The sequence below is a fragment of the Haemaphysalis longicornis genome, unplaced genomic scaffold (genome assembly GCF_048455015.1).
Source record: "Haemaphysalis longicornis isolate Haplotype H1 unplaced genomic scaffold, Haemaphysalis longicornis Haplotype H1 scaffold_1, whole genome shotgun sequence".
In the NCBI taxonomy this organism is placed as follows: Eukaryota; Metazoa; Arthropoda; class Arachnida; order Ixodida; family Ixodidae; genus Haemaphysalis; species Haemaphysalis longicornis.
The window spans coordinates 317,880,558-317,903,656 of record NW_027526203.1 but is presented as its reverse complement, the minus strand read 5'-3'; the positions used below and the strand labels follow the sequence as shown (position 1 = coordinate 317,903,656).

General features: G+C 48.9%; 1 protein-coding gene across 1 annotated transcript in view; it reads left to right on the top strand.

Annotated features, from left to right (window-relative positions):
- Positions 1–23,099, top strand: part of LOC144151073 (long-chain-fatty-acid--CoA ligase 4-like) — a 110,545-nt gene that overhangs the window by 25,396 nt on the left and 62,050 nt on the right. The window contains exons 6-8 of the mRNA XM_077682294.1: positions 5,358–5,435; positions 18,461–18,530; positions 18,643–18,701. Coding sequence (XP_077538420.1) covers positions 5,358–5,435; positions 18,461–18,530; positions 18,643–18,701 — 207 coding nt within the window. The remainder of the gene's footprint in view (positions 1–5,357; positions 5,436–18,460; positions 18,531–18,642; positions 18,702–23,099) is intronic.

Genomic DNA, 23,099 nt, shown 5'->3' with positions numbered 1-23,099 from the left:
AAAGTAACCTACATTTTAGTAACTTTTATATACGTATACGCGTAAGGGTTACTTAGTTATAGGTTACTTTGCAGCTTTCAGCATGTATGCCTTTATATAGGTGACATCTATACCGCCGTCCAAGGCCACATACCGGAACCGGTCCTGTTGCGTGCCGCACGCGCTTTCGCCGGCGCCGCTGTGGGGAGACGCCGAAGGCGCCTTTCCCGCGTGGTAAACAAACGTTGCGTTAGTGGAAGACGATATGTGCGACCATGCTGTCCATTGCGCTGTCTAAACTGGTAAAGTCTCGGCTGTCTTTTGTTCGTCCCTTGAATAAACTGCCGGCCACACGGCTGTGACTAAAAGAAGTTACTTTTATTATTCTTAAAATTGCGGCGCCAGAAAGCTTGAAAATGTTCTCTTAAATACATGCATTGCATTACCTGTTGGGTAATCGTTACCCAGGTTGTCACTCAAAAATCTTCGCGAGTATTGGCAACGCTTAATTCTTTTGAACAGGCGTAACTAAATTTGATGCTTGCATCAGCTTTGTGCTGTTGAAGAAACGAGCATCAAACATGCATGATAGTTCTTTTAGTAAATTGTGGGCATGAATTTGAGCTTTAGTTAAACAATATTAAGCTTTAGTGAAACCAATCCTTAGTGGAAACATGCACTTGATAGCATACTTCAAAAGGCCCACAAAGTTGTGATAACATAGCCTTAAGCCAGAAATTCTTGTGTGACAACGCAGGTCATGATTACCAAAAAAGAACTGCAGTTCATGCACACATGTTCGCACATTAAACAGGAGCACATTTCCAGAAGTTTGGCATCAGTAGTTTTGAACATTCACATTTATTATTATGAAACACCTGTGAGTTATTTATTAAAAAGCAAAGCTGCGAACCACCCCACTGGTATTATCGTCCCTTAATGAGTATTAGACTTTTCCTCTATTGCTTTAGATTCACAGGTAAAATTCGGTTTATTCATATATCCTAGTTAAACCTATTTAATAAATGTTCCGTGAACAGCTTCAAAAGCATGGCCAAATATACAGATTCTTTACCTCAATATTGCGCGGATGTATGCAATTAATTTCGAATTCTTTGGATACTGCCATTGAACAATTTTAGGCGAATTCTAATCTGAGCTAAATTTAGGACATGGTTCTCAGATGTGCACTTTCTCAGTACAGCGTTATTGTCATGGTTTCGCACAGAAAAAAAACGCAGAATGTGCGAAAGTAGAAATAACATTTATTACAAAATCACTGTTTCATACAAAGCGGTGTTTATGGCTATATTCGCTACATTCTCCGTTTCACTCAGAGTCTGTAATACTACACTCGGAATTCATTCGTCTTTACGAATCCATCTTTACATTTCCCCCGTTAGGTTCCTCTTTGCAATTCCACCTGAGTTGTGATTCCCACACCAAGTTATCTTCTTTTTATGCATCGCTAACAAGCTTTCAGGCCGATTGCAAGCTGTCTTTTGGACAAATTTTCAATAGGATCTAAAATTTCCTGCATGAAAAAAGGTACTTGGAAAAATTCAAAGAGATAAGCTTCGCAATTTACGTAGTACACAAGCAGGCACAAAATCCGGGCACGCTGAAGATTTCCCGAGGTCATCTGAATAACTTCTTCCCTGCTGCCGTAGATGGAGGTGTATATGTGAGGGGCCATCACTTGGATTTCCCCACCTTCAAAAGCCATCTACAGAAAATTTCAGAAAAAGAACAAAATCCAGGGCAACCATAAGCCCCTCACACCAAACCACACGTATGTGAAGTACAAAAAATATATTGCACAGAAATGAAGACGCAGACCAGAGAATGAGATGAAATGCTACACCAGAGATAGAGTGATTTATGGCCTTTCAAATAATTTCACATCACTTCAGTAATCGTTGCACAGAATAATTTGGCCGCATTGTTCAGAACAAGCGAAGCCACAGAAGTCATACCAGCCAACCCTCCAGCGTTTTAATCGTGCCGTGTTCCAGTTTATCTCGCCCAATGTTTCTGCATGCTCACCCAGAAAAGGCAGAAACTTTGGGCTACGAGATAAACTGGGGTGCCGCACATACATTTGCAAAAGAGAAAACAAAAACATCTCCGCGCCTTCATGTGGAATCACTAGTACACGCAACAGAACGAACGTCACACTAAACCCAGGAAACGTGCTTTCACGATGCTGACGCCGTCTGCGTCACATTTTTGGCTGTACCTAAATATTACTCCCCCCCCCCCCATCGTAATGGCAGTTTCATTTTGAACAAGGATCCCATGTGGAAGCCGAAAAGTTTTTCATTTCAGTAAAGTGTTCTGATCGGTGGTTTCTTTCTCGGCTATTAGTAAAAAGAAACCACCAACTTACATTTTTTCTTCGTCCAGATGTGTTGTAAGAGTGGATCCATCTAGAACTTGCCCCGATCTTCAAGTGCAATTTCCAGGAGGTGTGTACCTGTAATGACCCAAAAGGTTATTTGGGTTAAAATGCAATAGGCTTGACAGCTGGGCAGTTGGTATACATTCATAATGAAAGAACACCGCAAACTTGACAAGACAAAAAAAAAAAAAACGCAACACAAGCACTCACTAACAACTGGAGCTTTATTAAAGAGCCCTTTTTCGTTATAAGAGCCTTTTTTCGGTATAAGAGCTCTTTTCGAAAAAGAGCTCTTTTTCTTGTTGGCTCTGCAAAACTACCCATCTTACAGAATAGCCAGAGTTTCTCAAAAACTACAAAGCTCCATGCTGAGGACATCGTTTTGTAAATTCATAACCTACACGAAGTAACGAACTGATAGAAAGTGTCACTAAACATGAGGCAAAATAAGATACGAAATATAACACCACAACACTTGAAGAAAGTCCTCGCATTTTTACAAGTGAATCACACTTTTGTCTGTGCAGGCCTGGTTGTCATTTTTACAAAGAATATTTGAATGAATGTGTTTTAGTTATTGCATTTTCATGCCGTTGTTTCCACTGAAATCAGACTTCATTTCAACTGGTGTCATACGCAGGGGAGTCCTGGTTGTCAGCTCAAGGAACACTGCCTGCAAGAAAAACAGTAGTGCTGATAACTTGATAAGTCATAGCATAGGTAGCCAGATGCAAACACTTTTCGAACAGCCAGAAACCGATAAGGGTGCAGAACCCATTTTTACACCTGCACCTGTCTCTGTGTAACTTGGCCAGCCCATCCTGTGACCAAATTCGTCACAATTTCGGTATCATCAAAAAAACAACAATCGAACAGCCTGCATGCTGGCTCATACATACCACCATTCTGTAAAGTCCCTTTACTGCATTACAATAGGATCACGCGAAACAACAATTTGCCCTGCATTGCCACGCGAATAAGTAAACGAGGGATTTGTGCAAATTAGAATAATGAACCCACTGAACATGGTGAAAATGGCCCACTGTCTCAAAATGACCAACACCAAATTCACCCAATCAAGGAAATAAAAAATCACAAAAATGAAGAGGGTTGTACATATGAAAACTTTTCATTATGCCATAGGGCAATATTTCGCAAAAAAAAAAAAACAAATCCCGCGCCTTCCCGCGAGGGGAACACGAGTAAATGCAGAGCATTGGGGGTCGTTAACGCCGCGTAAAGTCGCGTTAGGGTGGGTAGTTGGGTCGTAGTTGCGTTGGTGTTGGTTTGGGGTAGATAGAGGAGAGTAAAGTCGCGTTAGGGTGGAGCGAGCGTCAACCAAGGAAGGAAGGAGCAACGCAGTGACTGAAGCACGAGCGACCGCTAGCCGCTTTATATTTGCAGCGCGCGCAGTAGAGGGAGAGCAGTACGGGGGGGAGAGCGCGCATGCGCAAGCAGCGCGCGCCCTTCCACGCCCCACCGCGCTGCTATCACGCACCTGTTACGCCAACACCGCGACGGAGCGAACGGGCTGACTACGACGCATGCGCGCGCCAGCTGCTGTTGAGAGAGAGGAGGGAAGGAGGAGAGGCGAACCTGCTGCGGACGCGGAGCTGTGGACGCCGTCCGACGCAGGTAGAGGCGAGGCTAAGAAATGCTCTGCATTAAAAAAAAAAAAAAAAAAGAGGCTTGTGGTGCACAAAAGTGAGTTTCGATCTTTCGGCCAGCATTTAGTGGACTACTTTTCTGCAGAACACACGTTGTGTTTAACCAGATATATTGTCCCGTGACATCACGGGACAATATTCCTACAAGACCAATAAACTAGACACCATTCCGAAGATATGCAGCTAGAAAAATGAACTTCCCCGACGGCTGAAACAAAATGATAATACCCAAAGAATAGCGCGATAATATAAGTGTTTAATGAAAAAAAAACCTGAAAATTACTTGGGCCAAGAACTCGTGAAGGGCGGCCGATGCAGCCAGCGTAAACAAAACGCTCAACACATGAAGAAGGCGCGCAAACAGCGCAGAAGGCAGGTCATAAGAGCCGTTATCTGTTACAATGTGCGGGCTTAACCGATCGATTGCTCTAATCTGACGCAACGAACGAAGCCCGTGATTTCATTCAATTGCCGTCGCGGACAACAGAAAACATCCAGCGAAGCAGCCAGTCAGCTAACGAAAATCCCCCTCGAATGCTGCAATTTTAAATTGAAAAGCCCCCTGCGTAAAGATACATCAAATTAAAACGCGGAAGCCGTTACGGGAATATGCTCACCGAGTTCGCTTTCACTGGCGCCGGGGCATTGGTCCAACATGCGAACTTGATGCTGGTCGTAGAAAAACGGGCCGTGTAGCACTGCCAGTCGCAAACGGGCTCGCTGCAGCCTCCGCGACTCACGCCGAAAAACAAGTCCTATAACAGCAATCCTCGCTTCACCGTAGGGGTATCACAGCGGTAAAAAGGCTCGACTGGCGCGAAAACGCGGCCACCGGGCCTGCGGGCGCCGCCATTTCTATATATCCCGTCATGCAACGGACAAATCACAGGTTGCCTGTCGAGATGGCGCGACAAGCATCTCTTATAGGTTACTGGGCGTTTTATAGGTTACAACGTAAAGGTTACATGTCAGATTTTGTTGAAGTAACCTATAAATCGGGGACGTAACCCTTACACCGCTTTTAACTTCACGCCTGTAACCCTGGAAATGGACTGCATGGGATAAAGAAAATATGAAATTAGCTCCATTCTAACCTTTATGCTATAGGTCACTTCCGTTTATAAGTTATATTATGGGTTACCAGGATTAGAGTGTACACCTGGGCCACGAAACGTTCCCTTATGGAGTCCCCCGGATTAGTTTTGACCACCTGGGAATCTTTAACGTGCGCTGAGATCGAACATCGTCTTTCACCTTTATATATCTCTCCGGGGGTGCACACATAAGGAACAGTGAACTTTTTCTTGCAGATATGCAGCCGGTTCGGCCGAAACCTGAAGACGTCGTGATCATTATGTACACTAGCGGCTCGACAGGACAGCCCAAGGGTGAGATGACCTTACCTTGTTTTGGCAGAACCTTCTTTTACGCGTCGCTATCAGACACCATTCATAGAGTTGACCTCCAATAAATAAAAAGTTGGGGTTCCCTCATCCCTTGTGAGTGACATGAATGATCAGCGAAGCTGAGGTTTCTAGCTTTTTTTTTAGATGTAAGATTCAGAGCCCAACAATTGCAATATGATTATAATGCAAGACTATGATGTCAGTTCTGTTTTTTTGTGAGGTTAATGAGCGGAGAGAGAGAGATAAGCTTTATTAAATAAAGGGTTAGTATTGGCGCTGTCCAAATGAGTGCGAAAAGAAGGATCGTTTGTACTTTGCTAGTAGTTTACTTCTGAGTTATTGGTTGAAGATCACAGTTTTATCTCAGCAGACAAACTTTCAGCAGACAACTATGAGGCTGTTACTTTTTTTTTTGGCGGTTTAATCGAACCTGGTGCGGCTGCTGAAACGGCATTGGAAGCGGCGGCTTCAAGTTTTGCGTTATTATAGCGACTAATGATTAGCTCTGGTACCAACTCTGAGGGAAGACTTCGAACGTATATGTAGTCACCTCAGCAGCTAAACTTTGGATAATTTGCTTTGGGTTGGTTGTTGCTATTGGCCTACTTTACGCTGGTCATTATTCAGTTGCTTTGCGATGAATCGGGTGCACGGACATTTTGGGCAGTGTGATTGTCGGCATTCGCATAATATATATTACTGTAAGCGACACGCGGCTCTGATTTAATTGCCAGCTGAGGAGCTCGGTTTCTTGAACCAACTTGAACATTTCCTTGCACCGAGTTCGGCATTGCGAAGCCGTTGTGCGACCGGTTGCTAATGAAGTGCTTTGCAGTTGCGAGGTGGGGAAGGGGGGGGGGGGGGGGGGATGGGCGTCACATTCACATATGTGGGCATGCGTCTAACGCGGATGTCCGTACAGGAATCTGGTCAGTCAACTTTCCATGTGGATATGTGGGGATATCAATCGCGGATATCCATGTGGATATCCATGTGAATATTCATGAAGTGGATATCCATGTGGATATCCATGCGGATGTCAATCGCAAGCCCGATGTTATTATGCTACAAGAAACGCTCAGTGAGTCCCCGCCGCAGCTCTCTGGATATCGGGGGCACGCATGCCCACCCAGCGCGCGTGCGACATCCACGGGGGCCGGCCGGGGAGTGTGCATCTTAGTCCGCAGAGCCCTCACTTTTGTGGAACATAGCCTCATCGAGAACAGTGCGATTGAGCACAGTGCGCTGGAGGGGATTGTTGTCAAGAAACACAAAGAACGCATCTTCCTCGCCACGGTGTACAGCAATCCGACCTATCGCAAACAACGTTTTCGGGCACTCCTGCACCGAGCGAACCAGTTGGCCGCCGGCAGCACACTTCTGATCCGGGGCGACTTCAACGCATCGCACCAAGACTGGGGTTACCCGAAAACGACCGTCAAGGGCCGCAACCTGCTGGAAGACGCAACTGAAGCCGGGCTGCAGCTGCTCACGGACCCGGCGTACCCCACGCGTATTGGTACATCAGTCACCCGCGATACCAGCACGGATCTTACCTTCATCGGGACGGCAGCTCCCACCCCGGGAGCGCGATGGCAGAACACGGGCGAGGAACTCGGGAGCGACCACTATGTTCTCGAAGTGCGCGTTCCACTCCTGGATTCCAAGGGTGCACATAACACCCGCATACACAAGCTCACGGACTGGAACAAGTTCCGGTGGTGTCTACCTGAGGAAAGTGCGGAAATCGAAGACATCGAGGCGTGGACGGCAGCCCTCATGCAAGCCACGGCCGAGGCGACCCAAAAGGTCGAGACTGACGAAAGCATTGGCCGAATGAACAGCCGCCTCGCCTACTTGCTCGAGGCCAAGCGCTCCATACAAACGCGCTGGAGGAAGCAACGCACTAACAGGCGCCTCCGCAAGACAGTTGCCATCCTCAACCAATAGATCCAAGAGCACTGCAAAGCGCTCAGCGCTCAACAGTGTACTGAAGAAGTGCAGCTTGCTGGGCCAGTTGGTACATTTTGAAGGTGAAAAAACCAGCGAAATAGACGGAAGACGTAGAAGAGACGAGACAACACACACGCTGGACTAGCAACTGAAAATTTAATTGAAAAACAGAAACAACCAGAGAACGACCAAGCCTACGCATGCGCAACAAGTACGCACGTTCTGATAAAACGCTATCGAAATACACTTTTTTCCGCTCAGCTTTGTAGGAACGCGATCTCTTTATCGCTGAGGGAGATGGAAGAAACAAAGCTGAGCAAAGCTGAGCGGAAAAAAAGTGTATTTTTCCTACAAAGCTGAGCGGAAAAAAGTGTATTTCGATAGCGTTTTATCAGAACGTGCGTACTTGTTGCGCATGCGTAGGCTTGGTCGTTCTCTGGTTGTTTCTGTTTTTCAATTAAATTTTCAGTTGCTAGTCCAGCGTGTGTGTTGTCTCGTCTCTTCTACGTCTTCCGTCTATTTCGCTGGTTTTTTCACGCTCAACAGTGGCACGAGGTATGCAACGAGGCCGATGGCCAACTCTACAAGGGCAGGACATGGCGGCTGCTCCGGCACCTGCTCGATGAATCGAAAACTAAGGGCTGATGATGATGATGATTTCTATTGGTTTCCCCTTTGTATCGGGGTGATGACATGTCATCTTACCAAAAAAAAAAGGACTAATATACATATGTTTTACACTTTTGGTTTAATACTAGCGCTGCTTAGGGCAGGCACAAAAAGCTTATTAGGCACAAAATACTTTTTTTTTTCCTGTTACAGGTGGTAACTGTCCTAGGCAATATTCCCCTCTCGGCTTTTCGTCCACCAGCATTCTAATCTTCTTTTCGTCCCCTCGACAGCCTTGAAGGTAACTTCCTCTGTGATACCTTAAATCCTAGGGCTTCTGAAAGCCCAATATTCCCTTCATGTAGATTTGGATGGATACCCTCACATTCTAACACGATGTGCCGCATAGTTTCTGTTTCTTTTCCGCAGACCACGCATACCCCATCATTTTGTGAATACTTCCCCACAAAACTCTTAGTTCGCAGGCAACCTGCTCTAGCCTCAAAAAGCAAAGTACTGCCCTGGGAATTATCGTAGAAATTTTCCTTTCTGATCTTCATCTTCTCAGCCCTGTACATATCTAACGACGTTTTAGCTTCCATTTTTTCCCTCCATTTATTCGTTTCAATCTGCCTTGCCTTTTTTTTGGTTACCTTGGCTGTTTTGGATTCCCCACTGTTCTTTCTGTATTTCATCGTTAGCCTTCTAGTCTTTCTTAACCACTGCGTGTCCACGCTTTTCAAGTATAGGTACCTAAAAACCTTAGTTGCCCACCTTCGTTGATCCATTGCCCTCAACCTCATCTCAAAGCATATTTTACTCTGAGCTTCTCTAACTTCAAACGACGCCCAGCCCATATCTCCCTGAACTGCTTCGTTAGTTGTTTTTCCATGCGCGCCTAAGGCCAAACGTCCTACCGTTCTCTGGTTTACTTCAAGGCCTGATAGAACATCTGATTTTAAGCAGAGTACAGCATTCGCAAACGTGAGACCCGGAACCATTACTCCTTTCCACATTCCTCTTACTACTTCATATTTGTTATACCCCCACAGAGCTCTATGCTTCATTATAGCTGCGTTTCGCTTTCCCTTAACCTTAAGTTGGTCCTCGTGAGTACTTAAGTAGTTATCCCCTTCGTTTATCCACACTCCCAAATATTTATATTCCTTCACTCTAGGTAATTCGCCTTGCTGGATAGACACTACGTCGGTGGTAGCGTCATTGAAAACCATTATTCCTGATTTTTCTGCACTGAAATTTAATCCGAGGTCAGTGGCTTCCTGGCCGCAAATATTTATTAGCCGCTGCATATCGGTTTGGTTATCAGCTAAAAGAACAATGTCGTCTGCGTATAACATTCCCGGAATATGCTGTTGTACCACTTCGCCTTGCAGCATATGGGTTAGGCTAAACCCTACTTGACTTTCTTCCATTTTCTTTTCTAACCCTGCCATGTAAAGCATGAACAGTATTGGGCTCAAAGGGCATCCCTGTTTCAGTCCCCGATGGATGTTGACCTGCTGGGCGCATTTCTGTCCTTCCCAAGTAAGGTGCACTCTATTGTCTTTATAGATTGCTATAAGGAACTGTACTAACTCGTCATCTAATCCCTGGAGTTTCAGCATCCTCCACAGCCGTTCTCTGTTTACGTTGTCATATGCCCCTTTAATGTCCAAGAACGTAATCCATAGTGGTCTATTCTGTGCTTTCGCAATTTCAATGCACTGCGTTATCACGAACAGATTGTCATCCAGTCGCCTGTCTTGTCTAAATCCATTCTGCAGTTCCCAAAGTATTTCATTTTCTTCCATCCATGCTTGAATTTCTGATTTTATCGCCTGCATTACGAATCTATACACCACTGACGTTACTGTGAGTGGTCTGTATGAATCAATACTGGCTTTGTCTCCTGTGCCTTTATATATTAAATTCATCCTACTTTCTAACCAGTCCTCTGGTATTTGTTTGGTTTCTATCACCTTATCTATTGCCCTCATAAACGATTCCTTACTTTTAGGTCCAAGTAGATTTATCAGTTGCATTGGTATTCCGTCCGGGCCCACTGCTGTCTGGGGGGAAACCTTTTGCTCTGCTTTTTTCCAATCAAGGTTGCTCAAACTTATTTCCCTTTCCGCATTCTTTTGTGGCGCTGATGTTATCGGTGCAGGTTTCCCTACCACTATTGTCCTAAACTTCTCACTAATCACTCGATGAATATGCGCCAACGCGTGCTCTCCTTCTAAATGTACCCCCTCCTCATCAATCAGGAATTTTTGATGGTTATCGTTTTTTGAGCTTAGTGATTTTACATGGTTCCAAAACTTCTTGGATGCGCTTTTGTCCTTTTTCCGTATTTCTGCCATCCATTGTTCGCTTTTCTGCTTGATCTTTGTTTGCACCATTTTCTGCACTTCTAGTTTTTTCTCACGGTAGACCTCCCACTTCTCCTTCACTACCTCCGGTTCCATACCAGTTCTTTTTGCTTCTCTATGTTCTCTCGACGCCTTTCTTCGCTGGTCAATAGCCTCTTTTATTTCCTTATTCCACAAGCTTCTCGGCTTTCTCTTCCCTTTCCATCGGTTTCGTTCCTTTGCTTCATGCATCTTACCCTTTATGAACGCAATCATTTCGTCGTAATCCCAATTTTTGCCCGGGTATTTATTGATTTCATCTTCCAATTTATCAGCGATGATATTTAACTGCTCATTATTCAAATTATTTCCTCCTATTGTACCTATTTCTGCATTTTTCCGGGTTGCGCCTCCAAAGTGCAAGCTAAATCGCTTGTGGTCGCTTCCTAAGCTGTCTGTTCCATTTTCATCTATCCTCATTTCCCGCAGCCTTCCGTATACTGTCTCGGATACTAAACTGTAGTCTATGCTAGACTGTCTGTTACCGCTTTCCCACGTTATTTGTCCAGCACACTTGCTTTCTGTGTTTACTATTACAAAGCCGGTTTTCCTGGCATAGATCTATCACTAGAGAACCGTTGTGGTCTGTGTATCCATCCAAACCTTCTATATGGGCATTCATATCTCCAACTATGATTATTTCGCCCGAATCTTTGAACTGGTTTATATCTCTTCTCAAACAGTTTACCATTTCCTCATTTTCCTCCCTAGCACTACTTCCGTTCCACAGATACACCACTCCTAACCATGTATTTTTCCCCTCTATGGTGCCTCTTACCCATAGATGCTCTTTACAACTTTCATGCACTCTCTGCCAGTCGGTCCCTTGTTTAATAAGCATGCCAACACCTCCCCCTTTCTTCATTCCTGTGGTCCTGTTGCAACCTTCCCAGACATAATTGTCTATGATAGGTGGGGCTTCTAGGTCCCGGAGGTGAGTCTCGGCTCACCTCCGGGAGCCGAGACTCACCCTCACTCGTATCCTTCACAAAGCCATCACGGAGCGGGGCGAATCTGAGGTGTGCAGGACATGGCGGCTGCTCCGGCACCTGCTCGATAAGTCGAAGACTAAGGGCTATCAGCAGAACACCCTCGCTCGTATCCTTCACAAAGCCATCACGGAGCGGGGCGAATCTGAGGTGTGCAGGTGCCTCGAGGACAGGTATCTCCCCGATTCCCCCACTGACCAGGACCCGGAATACGGAGGCGAGGCCAATGACGCCCTCGATCGGGATATCGAAGTCTGGGAAGTGCGGACAGCCCTGCAAGCACTCAACTGCAAATCGGCGGCGGGTCCTGACCTGGTGACAAACAAGGCCCTTAAGAACCTCAACGAACAGGCTGTTGCCGCAGTAACGCGCTACTACAACAAGTGCTGGCACACGAGTCGTCTCCCGAGACAGTGGAAGACGGCCAGGATGGTCCTAATTCCGAAGCCGGGTAAACCGCCTGGCATCGACCATCTCCGGCCAATTTCGCTCACCTCGTGCGTGGGCAAGGTCTTAGAACATGTCCTGCTAAATCGATGGCAGCGCTACCTCGAAGACACCGAACTCTACCCCAACTCTCTTATAGGGTTTCGGAGCCACCTAAGCACGCAAGTTGCCATGCTCCTCCTTAAACACGAGATCATCGACGACGTGATCAGTACCCGGGACAACAAGGCGGTGCTGGGCCTCGACATCCAAAGCGCCTTCAACAGAGTGCGGCATTCTGCGATCCTAGCCCAAGTCACCCAGCTAAACATGGGACGACGAACGTATGACTACATACGAGACTTTCTTACGGGTCGTTACACGCAGCTGTGCGCAGGAGAGCTCCGGTTACCCGAGAAGCAACTGGGCAGCAGAGGTACCCCCCAGGGATCAGTGATATCGCCGGTGCTCTTCAACCTGGTCATGATCGGAGCTGCCAACCGCCTCAGTCAGATGCCGGATGTTCAGCACACCATCTATGCCGACGACATCAAACTATGGGTCAAGGGAGGAAGCGACGGACACATCGAAGATACTCTCCAGGCAGCAGTCCATGCTATGGAAGACCAGCTCGATGGCACTGGCCTCATATGTTCCCCCTCCAAATCAGAACTACTCATTCTCCCCCCAAGAGGCACATTCAAGGGGCAATCACCAACTCCCATTACTGTACGCATGGCAGGGGGGCCAGGCGATCCCAGAAGTCGCCCAAATACGGGTTCTGGGTCTCTTGATCGAGCGGAATCGGACCAACGGTTCCACGGTTAACAAGATAGCAAAGAAGGCCGCTGCAGCGGTCCATCTCATCCACCGCATCTACACGCGGCATGCGGGCATGAAAGAATCCAGTCTCACTCGTCTCGTCCAATCGTTTGCCATCAGCCACATGGCGTACGTGGCCGCCTTCCATAACTGGCGACGTTGCGAGCGGGAAAAGATGGACACCATTATCCACAAGACCTATAAGACAGCGTTGGGACTTCTCCAGAGCACTAGCACTGAGAAGTTGCTCGCTCAGGGAGTCCATAACACCTTAGACGAGATCGCCGAGACCCAGCGCACCGCTCAGCTCGATCGACTATCTGGAACACGGACGGGCCGGCACATCCTCCACCGAGTGGGTCTCCTCCCCCGAGGCGGCCTGCACGCGTCCCAAGAACAAATCCCGGGAGGCATACGCCACCATCTCATCGTCTGTCCTCTACCCAGAAACATGGATCCCGAGCACAACCACGATCGCCGAATGGCTAGAGCGGAGCTCTGGTGGACCTCCATGCACAGGACACCGGCGCGGTCTTCGTTGACGCGGCCGAACACCAGAGTCAACACACCACCTTTACGGCTGCAGTGGTGGCAGCTACAACGGGCGACGTCCGGTCTTCAGCGTGCATCCGGGTGACCAGGGCCCTGCACGCAGATGAGGTGGCCATTGCCCTGGCCATCGTGGATCCTCGGTGCACCATGGTGCTCAGTGACTTGAAGGCAGCAGTGCTAAACTACGCCCAGAACGAGGAGTGAATTGTCGCGGCGCGTGTCTTCCGTGCGGCAGGAGTGCGTGACAGGGCAGTGTTCGTGAAGTGGTTCCCGGCACACATGGGTTTCAGTGTGTCCCGCCGGGGCATCGCCAACCACAACGAGACGGCCCATGCCACCGCGCGAGGACTGGTCGACCGCGCGGCGGCTAGTGGTGCTGGCGTCTCGGAGTGGCAGCCCCTCCAAGGCAACAAGGACCCCTTGACTACCTATCGTGAGGTGCTACAGTGGTACAGACTCAACAGAAGGACCATGTCTCCCCCGCATCCAGGGCTTACCCGGACGGAGGAAGCGTTATACAGACAGTTACAGACTGACTCTATATTAACTCCAGTGCTGGCCAGACATGTGTGTCCGGAGGTGTATGAGAGTGACATTTGTAAACTATGCGAGCGGGAGCGAGCCACTACGGCTCATCTCCTATGGAACTGTCAGCTAAGACGGCGTGAGGCCAGCGAGATCACTACGCTCCCACCGCAATATAACGCTGCGAAGGGGAGTGAGGACTACCACACCCAACAACTGGCCGTCCAGCAGGTTGCGGCGGCCCTCGAGCGGAAGCGGCCGGCGTGCGATGCGGGGAGGGGGGTACAATCCATAGAGTTTCTTAGTAAGTATACATATACTGTAAGAAACTCTATGGTACAATCCTCCCGATCCCGTAGAGCGCGGCCGGGTGCAGCCCGAGAGGCGCTGCCGTAACGACGTCACGGCCGCGTCGCGGCACCAGGGCTCCCCGTCAGGGGCGCCCCACCGTCTGCAGGCCCAATAAAGTTTATTCTCTCTCTCTCTCTGGTCATAGGTCTGCAGCGACGAATATCTTCTCTGGGCTTTATCTGGCGAGGATGCCGCATCACTTTCCATATCGGGCATATGCAATCGGGTGTGCTGCGCACAAGGCGATCGCGTTTGGAACTATGCGCGCTGCGGACATCACATCCAGCGCTTTGCTCACAGAGAACAACCAGACTATACAGCGTGGCATAGTCGATAAGGCGCCACGCAACCGAGAGGACTTATGTTAGTCGTCGGCTTCGGTAGCGTCCTTTATTTCCACCAGCGCAGCAGAAGTTACACACAAAGCAAGGCGAAATCCGGTTTGCTAGGGTAGCAGCGCTTTTGCATAAAAAAAGCGCACGGCACAGAGGACAGTTGAAGCACATGACCATGAATACGAGTGTTCGACAGCAAGTAAATTCCACCAGAGTTAAAACGCTATAGTATGTAGTACAGTGGTAATGCTGGAGCTGTCCTAGGCATCCGGAGCGCGATATCCGTCTATCCGTCCGTGAACTAAGAAGGATATCCGTCAAGAACGATATTTGTGAACGATACTCCAGGGAATCAAAAACCACCGAAAGTGATAAAAAATCTATCGAGCCGTCTGTAGCGCTAAAAACCCGCGCCCTATGCTTGCTGGAGACATTCAGAGGACCAACCGTGCCTAGGCCAGCGAATATATGGTGCCTCGATGCGCGAAGTTTGCGAGCACATCCATTTTAATTGCGCACAACAAAATATTTAAGATGTTTAAAACTATGCTCCCAACGCGCTGACTGATGGGAAACTGAATCTAAGTTTGGTTTACAGTGTTTAAAAAGATGTTTTTTTAAGACTAAATCTTGAACCTAATACCAACCATCCAACTCGCCCCACAATTTTAATCTAGAGTTTTTCTACTCACTTTTCCTCAAAATTTCCCTCTCTCCGGCTCAAAAAGCGGCATAAATATGGCGCTTTCTACCCAATTCTGGGCGCACTATTGTCAATTTATAGCGCACGCGTAAGTATGCAATACTATTGTATCGTTTTCGACAGCTCCACCTGTTTTTTTCGCTGCTCTTTGTTGGTATGAGAATCGGAGGTGCCTGCGCGAACACTCTGTGAGCTATTTCTTGCTCCTGACTCCCTAAATATTTCAGGAGCCACGCTATATAACCGCGTGTGGGTGACAATAATGAGCAACTGGTCATAACGTCAGTTCAAGTATTTTGAGACGATGTTCACAATACCCGGAGTCATTCGCACAACATCCGGTCAATTGAATACCCTGTCGGTGATAGGAAAAAATGGTCATTCGCCAACATTTGTCCGGTTGTCTCAGTCATCACGCATTTAGAAGCACTTGGGACGTATCAGTTCGACAGGAGCTTATATAAATGCGAGAAGAGGCGTAGTGTTTTATTTTCTGTGAATAAACAAAACTGCAATTTCCTGCTTATGGCCGTGCGTGCAGCGGTTAAGAGGATCCGGTGCAGAACGTGAGGCCGCCAGAGTTTTTAGTTTCTCGTTAGGCCAGCGTTAATAGACAATCGCCAGTTTTAGTTTCGCGTACGTAGAAAGAAGCTCCACGTTCGCAGAACTTTCGCAGGTGGCCAGTGCGCATGCCCAGGACGCAAAGGGCCTACGTGAGTCTCACGGACGTACGTGAGATTCAAATTTTTACGTTGCGGTGTTCACGTTGCTGCCGTACGTAGAGTTTACCAACATGGCGGCGTCCTGCCCTCCCACTTCGCAGCGAAAACAGCTTCATCGCTAATCCCTCGGTGGGATATCATGTTCTAAGCTGCTGATTTCGCCTTCAATTAGCCCATTCTTACCCTCACCCAAAGGTTCAATCGAAAAACAGCTTTTGTTCTTCAGATAGAAGGGCAATTTTTCAGTCGTTAAAGGGGTCCTGAAATACCTTCCGCCGATGCATGGATGTACATGTAACCAAATAAGGCAATGTATTAGCAATCTCCTCCCGCAAGAATTTTGTTAAAGCGATGAGTATTAGCTGAGAAATCGTAAATCAAAAACCGCGCATTATCGTCGCGCCGCGTTTCCTCCTCTTTTCAACTGTAGACGGCGCGCAAGCACTCCCTCCCATGATGCTGCGCTAGTCAGCGGTGACGTACTTCCGCATTACGCTCCTCCGACTGCCGTCTGCTACGGGCAAGTTTTGTTGACACCCTGAATTCCGCTCTCCGCTCAAGGATGGATAAGCGAACGAAAAATCTGGCCGCATGTGTGCGGTGGCCTGGCCTTGCCCTTTCGCGGTGTGCGTTGCTGCCGTGCAGCACGTGACTTTTAATCGGCGGCGAACTCGCAGCAGCTGGGGAGGATCTTGCGCTCGGTTCCTTTCATGCACCGCGCACTGTTTATCCAAAAAGCGCCGTATCAGATGTGGCCCCGCTGGTGCCGGGTCTTATTTTGCGGTGGTGGCAATTCCTGCCGGCGCCATGTGAAAAAGATACAGAACCCGTGCACAAAACGCTTCAATCATGTGACCACTTCAGCTTGGGGCGACGCGTGGTGGAGAGCGGCAACGTTGGCAAAACATGCTCCGGCGCGGCTCTGAGCTTTCTAGCGCTGGAGCGAGCGCCTTTCTTTGACGATCTCAAACATCGGTTGCCTTGGCAACAAGGCGCGAACCGCCCCAGAGGTCAGCTACGGTTGCATGATCCCGGTTCAGCTCGGGGCCCCACCTCGCGACATGTGGGCACTGCAGACGTACCACTCACTCTCATTAGGAAGTGTGAGATGCGTTTGACATTACAGGAGGCGATGGTGTGTGTGTTGTGGACGCCTTTGTTTCGCGATGAAATGCGACGTTGTGCTTCTGCGGATGGATAGTGCTTCCCATGGTCTGGATTATCTTTCTCGAGCGACGTACGACTCAACCTCGCATGGGGTATGTGCAGTGTGCGTGGCTAAAAGCCATCTCGGCTTGCGCGCCAGAGTTATGTGACTTGCTGTTCGTCCCCGCAAACCGCGCGCGAGGTGAGTGCCATTTACGACGGGCAGGAGGAGACAACCCATCGTCTGTCAATCGCGGTTCAGACTTGCAACGCATGTTGTGACGTTGTGTTCGTTCGAAACGCATCTCTGGATTGTTTTGAAGTGGAAAAAAAATGTATCCGTCAAACCCGGGCATTCGGCTCAGGGCGTTCTCTGCGATTGCACGAAAGAAGTGCCACGGGGCTTCAACGCTTTCTTTATGGAACGTACTCCGGTAAGAGAATATCCATGTCGTGTTATGGCCGTGTTGCATTCAATACGAACGGTTAAGCGTTTGTTTACACTTGTTTCATTTGTCGTAAAATGTCCAAGCACTCCGGCACTACGCTGGCAGATCAGCCGGCGAGTCGACGCTGAGCAGACGACTCATCTCTTTGCCGGAAGTGCGTGAAAAAGCCGCCCAATAGCAGGATGTCTAGCTCATGACGAACATCGGGGAATCGATGATGTAGACATGTGAAGATGGCGGCGTCCAAAAACACGAAGGAAAGGGTGAGAAAAAAGCGACAAACTTTGCAACAAAAGTGTGAGCTTTCCGCTGCGCGTAAAAGAGTAATACTTGGCCCAGATGACCTTGACGACCCATTCTAACGATTGCACTACTTCATTTAGTGTGTTCAAAATGCCTTTCAGGGCCCCTTTAAGCCTGACGAAGTAGCGTTTGTCGTCGTCATAGCAACGGGCTCGCGAGACCACGAGTGCCTACAGCCATGGCCTCCTGTATAACGGCTTATACAGGACGCTATGCTACGGCAGTGTCTGTGTCTTTGTCTGTTAATAGATGGCGCTAGGAATGATGCGCGGCTAAGCCCATACGCACGGCAATGGGTGGAGAGCGCGTACATCCAAACGCCCTGCGCGCGGAGCACGTCGCGTACGTATTACAAATGGGTTTCAAACTGCATACGCGCTAGCTACGTATACTCTTCACATTTACGTGCGTGAACTGTGTATGCACGTGAAACTAAAACTGTCTAATACCAACCACTAAAGACCGTGTTTCGTCGGCGGATAACGTATACATTAAGGCTCATGAACAGGCATTTGTATGGGCAACCATGAGACTTGTGAATTCTACGGAAATCTACTACCCGCACCGGCTGTAACCGCTAGCGCTGATGTGGTACTAAAGACCCCAATCTCAAAAATGAAATCTTTAGTCCCGGAGCCACTGCATTAGCTTATGTAGTGGCTTTACTTAGCCCGTGTACGCACAACTACAAAAGAAAACCATTTTTTACAGGTGTAATTTTAACGAACGGCAATTTGGTGTCATTCGTTCTTGGCATAGCAAGTGTCATGCGAGAATTCACGTAAGTCCAACGGTTTTGTTATATGTCTCTGCTCAGAGAATACTAGCACAGGAAATACGAACTAACCACTCTTTCCTGCCAAATTTCTGTTTTTCTCGTTCGCCTGCTGCAGGTACAAAGACACGTACATCGGATTCTTACCCCTGGCACACTCCATGGAAGTCGCTGCTGGTACGGTTATTAGACCTGATTTTAGGCAAATGCCTATTAAAGGGCTACTGAAGTGCTTTTAGAATGGGGTAAAAATATATTTTTTTTTTTGCATTTAATACATTGGTTAGTTTATGCCTGTGAAGTTTTTTTCGTCATTTTTAGCTTGGGGACAGCGGTATTCGTCGGTAAAGTTGGCCCTACGCCCCGCCCACTGCTCCCTCCCGTATCGCCGGAAGAGCGAGAAACCGAGAGGCAGCGACCGGAAGTAGCGTCATATTCGGAAGATGGCCAGCGGCGTGCGCCGCCGCTTCGCTGTGTCCTCGTTTTGTGGGCACCCGCCGCGGTGGCTCAGTGGCTAAGGCGTTGCGCTACTGAGCACGAGGTCGCGGGTTCGATTCCCGGCCGCGGCGGCCGCTTTTCTGATGAAGGCGAAAAGCAAAAACGCCCGTGTGTACGAGATTTCGGCGCACGTTAAAGATCCCCAGATGGTCAAAATTAATCCGGAGCCCTCCACTACGGCGCACCTCATCGCCTGCGTTGCGTCGGCGCGTTAAAACCCTACAATCAATCAATTGTTTTGTGGGCGAAGTTCTGAATTAAGCTGGCTTGTAATCTGCCCTTTATTTATCTTTATTGTCCAGAGTTGCTTCGGCGTTGATTTTTAACCATTATGCCACTGTGTTTTTAGAGATTCCCTAAAGCGACTCCTAGACACCAGAGATTTCCTACCCGAGCGCAGGTGGCTTCTACATTGCCTTCACGAATAGTCGGGCCGGTCGTGTCGTCGGGTTCTCTTTGCTTCATACGCGAAGCGACGGGCTCAAACAAATACGGAGGTGCCCCAAGTTCCTGATCCATTATTATTAGGGGATTAGAAAATTTGTGGGACCGCAGCGCTTTGGGTTTCCCGAACTTGTTCGTTTTCCCGATCAACTTTGTTAACTTGACGACAGTTTAGCTAAGTAGGTAGATTTTACGAAGAAATCAAGCAAGCTAGAAAGCATGAAGCGTTTTCTGCGTGTGGGAGCGCTCCGCACACTCGCCGGCCGTGCATTCCCGTACGGCACACGATGCGGTTCGAACCGCGCATGCCGCGGCAGTAACCGCTTTTCGCTGCTGTCCAGAAACAAGGCAGTCGCTAAAAGTAAGGTACACGTGCAAGAGTGTGGGTGATAGTGTGGTTAAGAACTGCGCTAGGGATTTTCATCCAAGGCGATTTTGAAAGAGGTGATCGAATTTGAATCGCGATGCGAAGCGCCGACCGGTCGCGGAGGCTCGTCGACGGCAGCAAATGCACCTGTCCGCGCAAGAGATGCGACGAGAGACCGATAGATGGCGCTACCTGCGCGCAAAAATGAACACAGCACTGATCGCTAGAATGACTATCAACGTGAAAATATGGTTCCACATGCGAGAAAGGGGATGAAAGTGATTGATTTGATTGATTGTAGGGTTTAACGCGCCGACGCAACGCAGGCGATGAGGCGCGCCGTAGTGGAGGGCTCCGGATTAATTTTGACCACCTGGGGATCTTTAACGTGCGCCGAAATCTCGTACACACGGGCGTTTTTGCTTTTCGCCTCCATCAGAAAAGCGGCCGCCGCGGCCGGGAATCGAACCCGCGACCTCGTGCTCAGCAGCGCAACGCCTTAGCCACTGAGCCACCGCGGCGGGTGGGGGGATGAAAGTGTGGCGAAAAACTGTGTTAAGGATAGTCATTCGCAATGGTACAGATAGCAGCGACCAAATATCTGTCTCGGTGCTAAGCTTAAAGTTCCCACCATCCGAGGCGATCCGTGCAACCCAAGCCGGCTGGAGCTGTTGGTGGTAGGCCGTCGAAGGCCAGCGTGCTGCGTTTGGGTTCCTCTACCTTTTGGGGGGCCCCAATGTTAGGTTCCTCTATTCTAAAACTGCGTGTGTGCAGCAATGCCACGTTCCGCTGACCGGCCGCGCAGCGACCCGGCACCAGCACCTCCGCGCGACGCGGCGACCGGCCGCTCGCTAGATACTGCTTGCGCGCATCGCGCGCCGCTGCACATAGCTTGTTTACCGCCTGTCTGAATGTAAACACTAAGTTACACATGCGAATAAGGGGATGATGGTGTGTTGAGAAATTGTGCTAGGAATTGTGACTAGCGCTGGTAGTTGAAGCGGCGAACCAGTATCTGCACAACTTCCCTGCATCCGAGAAACAGAAGCTTGAGCCGTTGGGGGAGAACCCCTTTCTAAAGCTCGCTGCGAGCCTACTCGTTACGTTTGTTTTAAGGACGGTCGCAGATGTACGCCGTAAGCAAGAGGCAGACCGGGGGCTCCGCGTCACCAGTTTATTACAAGAGCGAACTGTTCTAGAAATCTCTCGCGCTGCCAGTTCACGCGCATTGCCCGCGATGTTGCTGCGGATGCCAATCGACATGGGAGGTTGACCATACAACATCTCCCTCCGAAATAAACGAGCGAGGGAGGTTCAGGCCGTATACTTCTTCGGGCGAATGACACAGCGTCCACAGCGGCTATGGCTATGTGATGTATCCTGGCATCTCGTTGCACCTTCCTCCTTAGTTGTTCCATCTTGTAGTGAACCGTAGTGAAGTTCCTTGTGCTTCATGAGTTGACCCAGGGTCATCTTGAGGGAGAGGAACAAGGTGCGTTCGATTCCTACGCACAACTCCATCTTTCGTGTCGACGATGTACGATCGCGGCTCGGCTGCACCCTGTACCACTGTCCCTTTTTTCTTAAGGTCTGCGATCCACACATCATCTCCGTCGAAAAGGTCGGGGAGGTCTCGTGTGCCGTGGCGTCGATCGTACGCTTTACGCTGGCGTTCCTTATCCGCTTGTTCGAACTTTTGGACAGTTTGGACGTCGGGCAGCTCAGGAACCAGCAGGTTGGACGCCATGGGTAGCTTAGTACGCAAGCGGCGTCCCATCAGTAGTTGGGCCGGACTGTAGCCGTTTCTAAGCGGTGTTGTCCGGTAAGCCAGAAGAGTGGTGTAGACGTCTCTCGTCTTCGACGTCGATGCCTTAATGATCTTCACGGCTGATTCTGCCATTCCATTACTCTGAGGGTAGTGAGGGCTTGAGGTGACGTGCTGAAACCCGTAGTCACGAGCAAAGGTGGCGAATTCTGACCTGGAAACTCTGGAGAACTGAGGTCCGTTGTCTGTGACAACAACTTCGGGTATCCCATGGCGAGCGAAGATTGACTTGCAGTGGGTTATGACCGTCGCTGCCGATAGCTGATCAAGACGTGCGATCTCCGGATATCTGGAGTAATAATCTGTGATGATCAGCCACCACTTGTTGTGTTGGAAGTAAAGATCCATTGCTATCCGCTGCCAGGGTCTTTCTGGAAATGGTGTTGGTTTGAGCGGCATTTTCCTGTTGAGGGTGGTTTCGGCGCATTTATGACAACGCTTAACGACGTCTTCGATGTCCCGTGAAATTCCAGGCCACCAGACTGTCTCTGTTGCTTTTGCCAGCGTCTTCGTTATTCCGAAATGTCCCTCATGCAGTAGCCGCAGGATAGCTGGTCGGCATGAGTGAGGAACTACTACTCGGGTCCCATACCAAAGAATGTCATCTTCATGAAACAGCTCGTGACGGAACTGGAAGAACTGCTTGGCCTCCGGACACAGGTCTCTTCTAGGTGGCCATTGTTTGCTACAAAACCTCCTTAGTTGTGTGCACAAACTGTCTTCCTGTTGACACTCCTTAAGCCATTGCAGGCATGGCACTTTGATGGGCACGCTCGATGTCATGAAACGTACGAAGGTCTCGACTTCTTCCGCTAGATCCCAGGGATCTGTAGCCGTGAGCGGTGCACGTGACAATGCGTCTGCAGCAAGAAGTTCTTTCCCTGGCACGTACGTTATGTCGTAGGAGTAGCGCATCATGCGCATTCGCAGACGCTGCAGCCTTGGCGTGAGACCATCCAATGCTTTGGAGGTGAATATTGGAATGAGCGGCTTGTGATCGCTTTCCAAACGGAACTGTTTACCGACGAGGTAGTCTGAGAACTTCTCACAAGCCCAGACGAGCGCTAGAGCTTCTTTCTCGATCTGCGCGTAGCGTCTTTCTGTGTCCGTCAACAGGCGAGAAGCGTAGGCAATAACTGCGTAATTCCCTTTAGCCTGTCGTTGGCGAAGAACGGCTCCAACTCCAAATGAATAAGCATCTGCTGTTACGACTGTTTCCTTGGTAGGGTCATAGACAGCGAGGACTGGGCTTGATGTGAGAAGCTGCTTCCAATTGTCAAAAGCGGTTTGTTGATATGAATCCCAGACAAACTCTTGTTTCTTGGACAGGAGCAGAGTGAGAGGTTGTAACACCTCCGCAAGGTTGGGAACAAACCGAGCTAGGTATGTTGCCATACCTAGTACTCTTTGCAACTCTGTTCTGTTCGTGGGGGCTTTCATC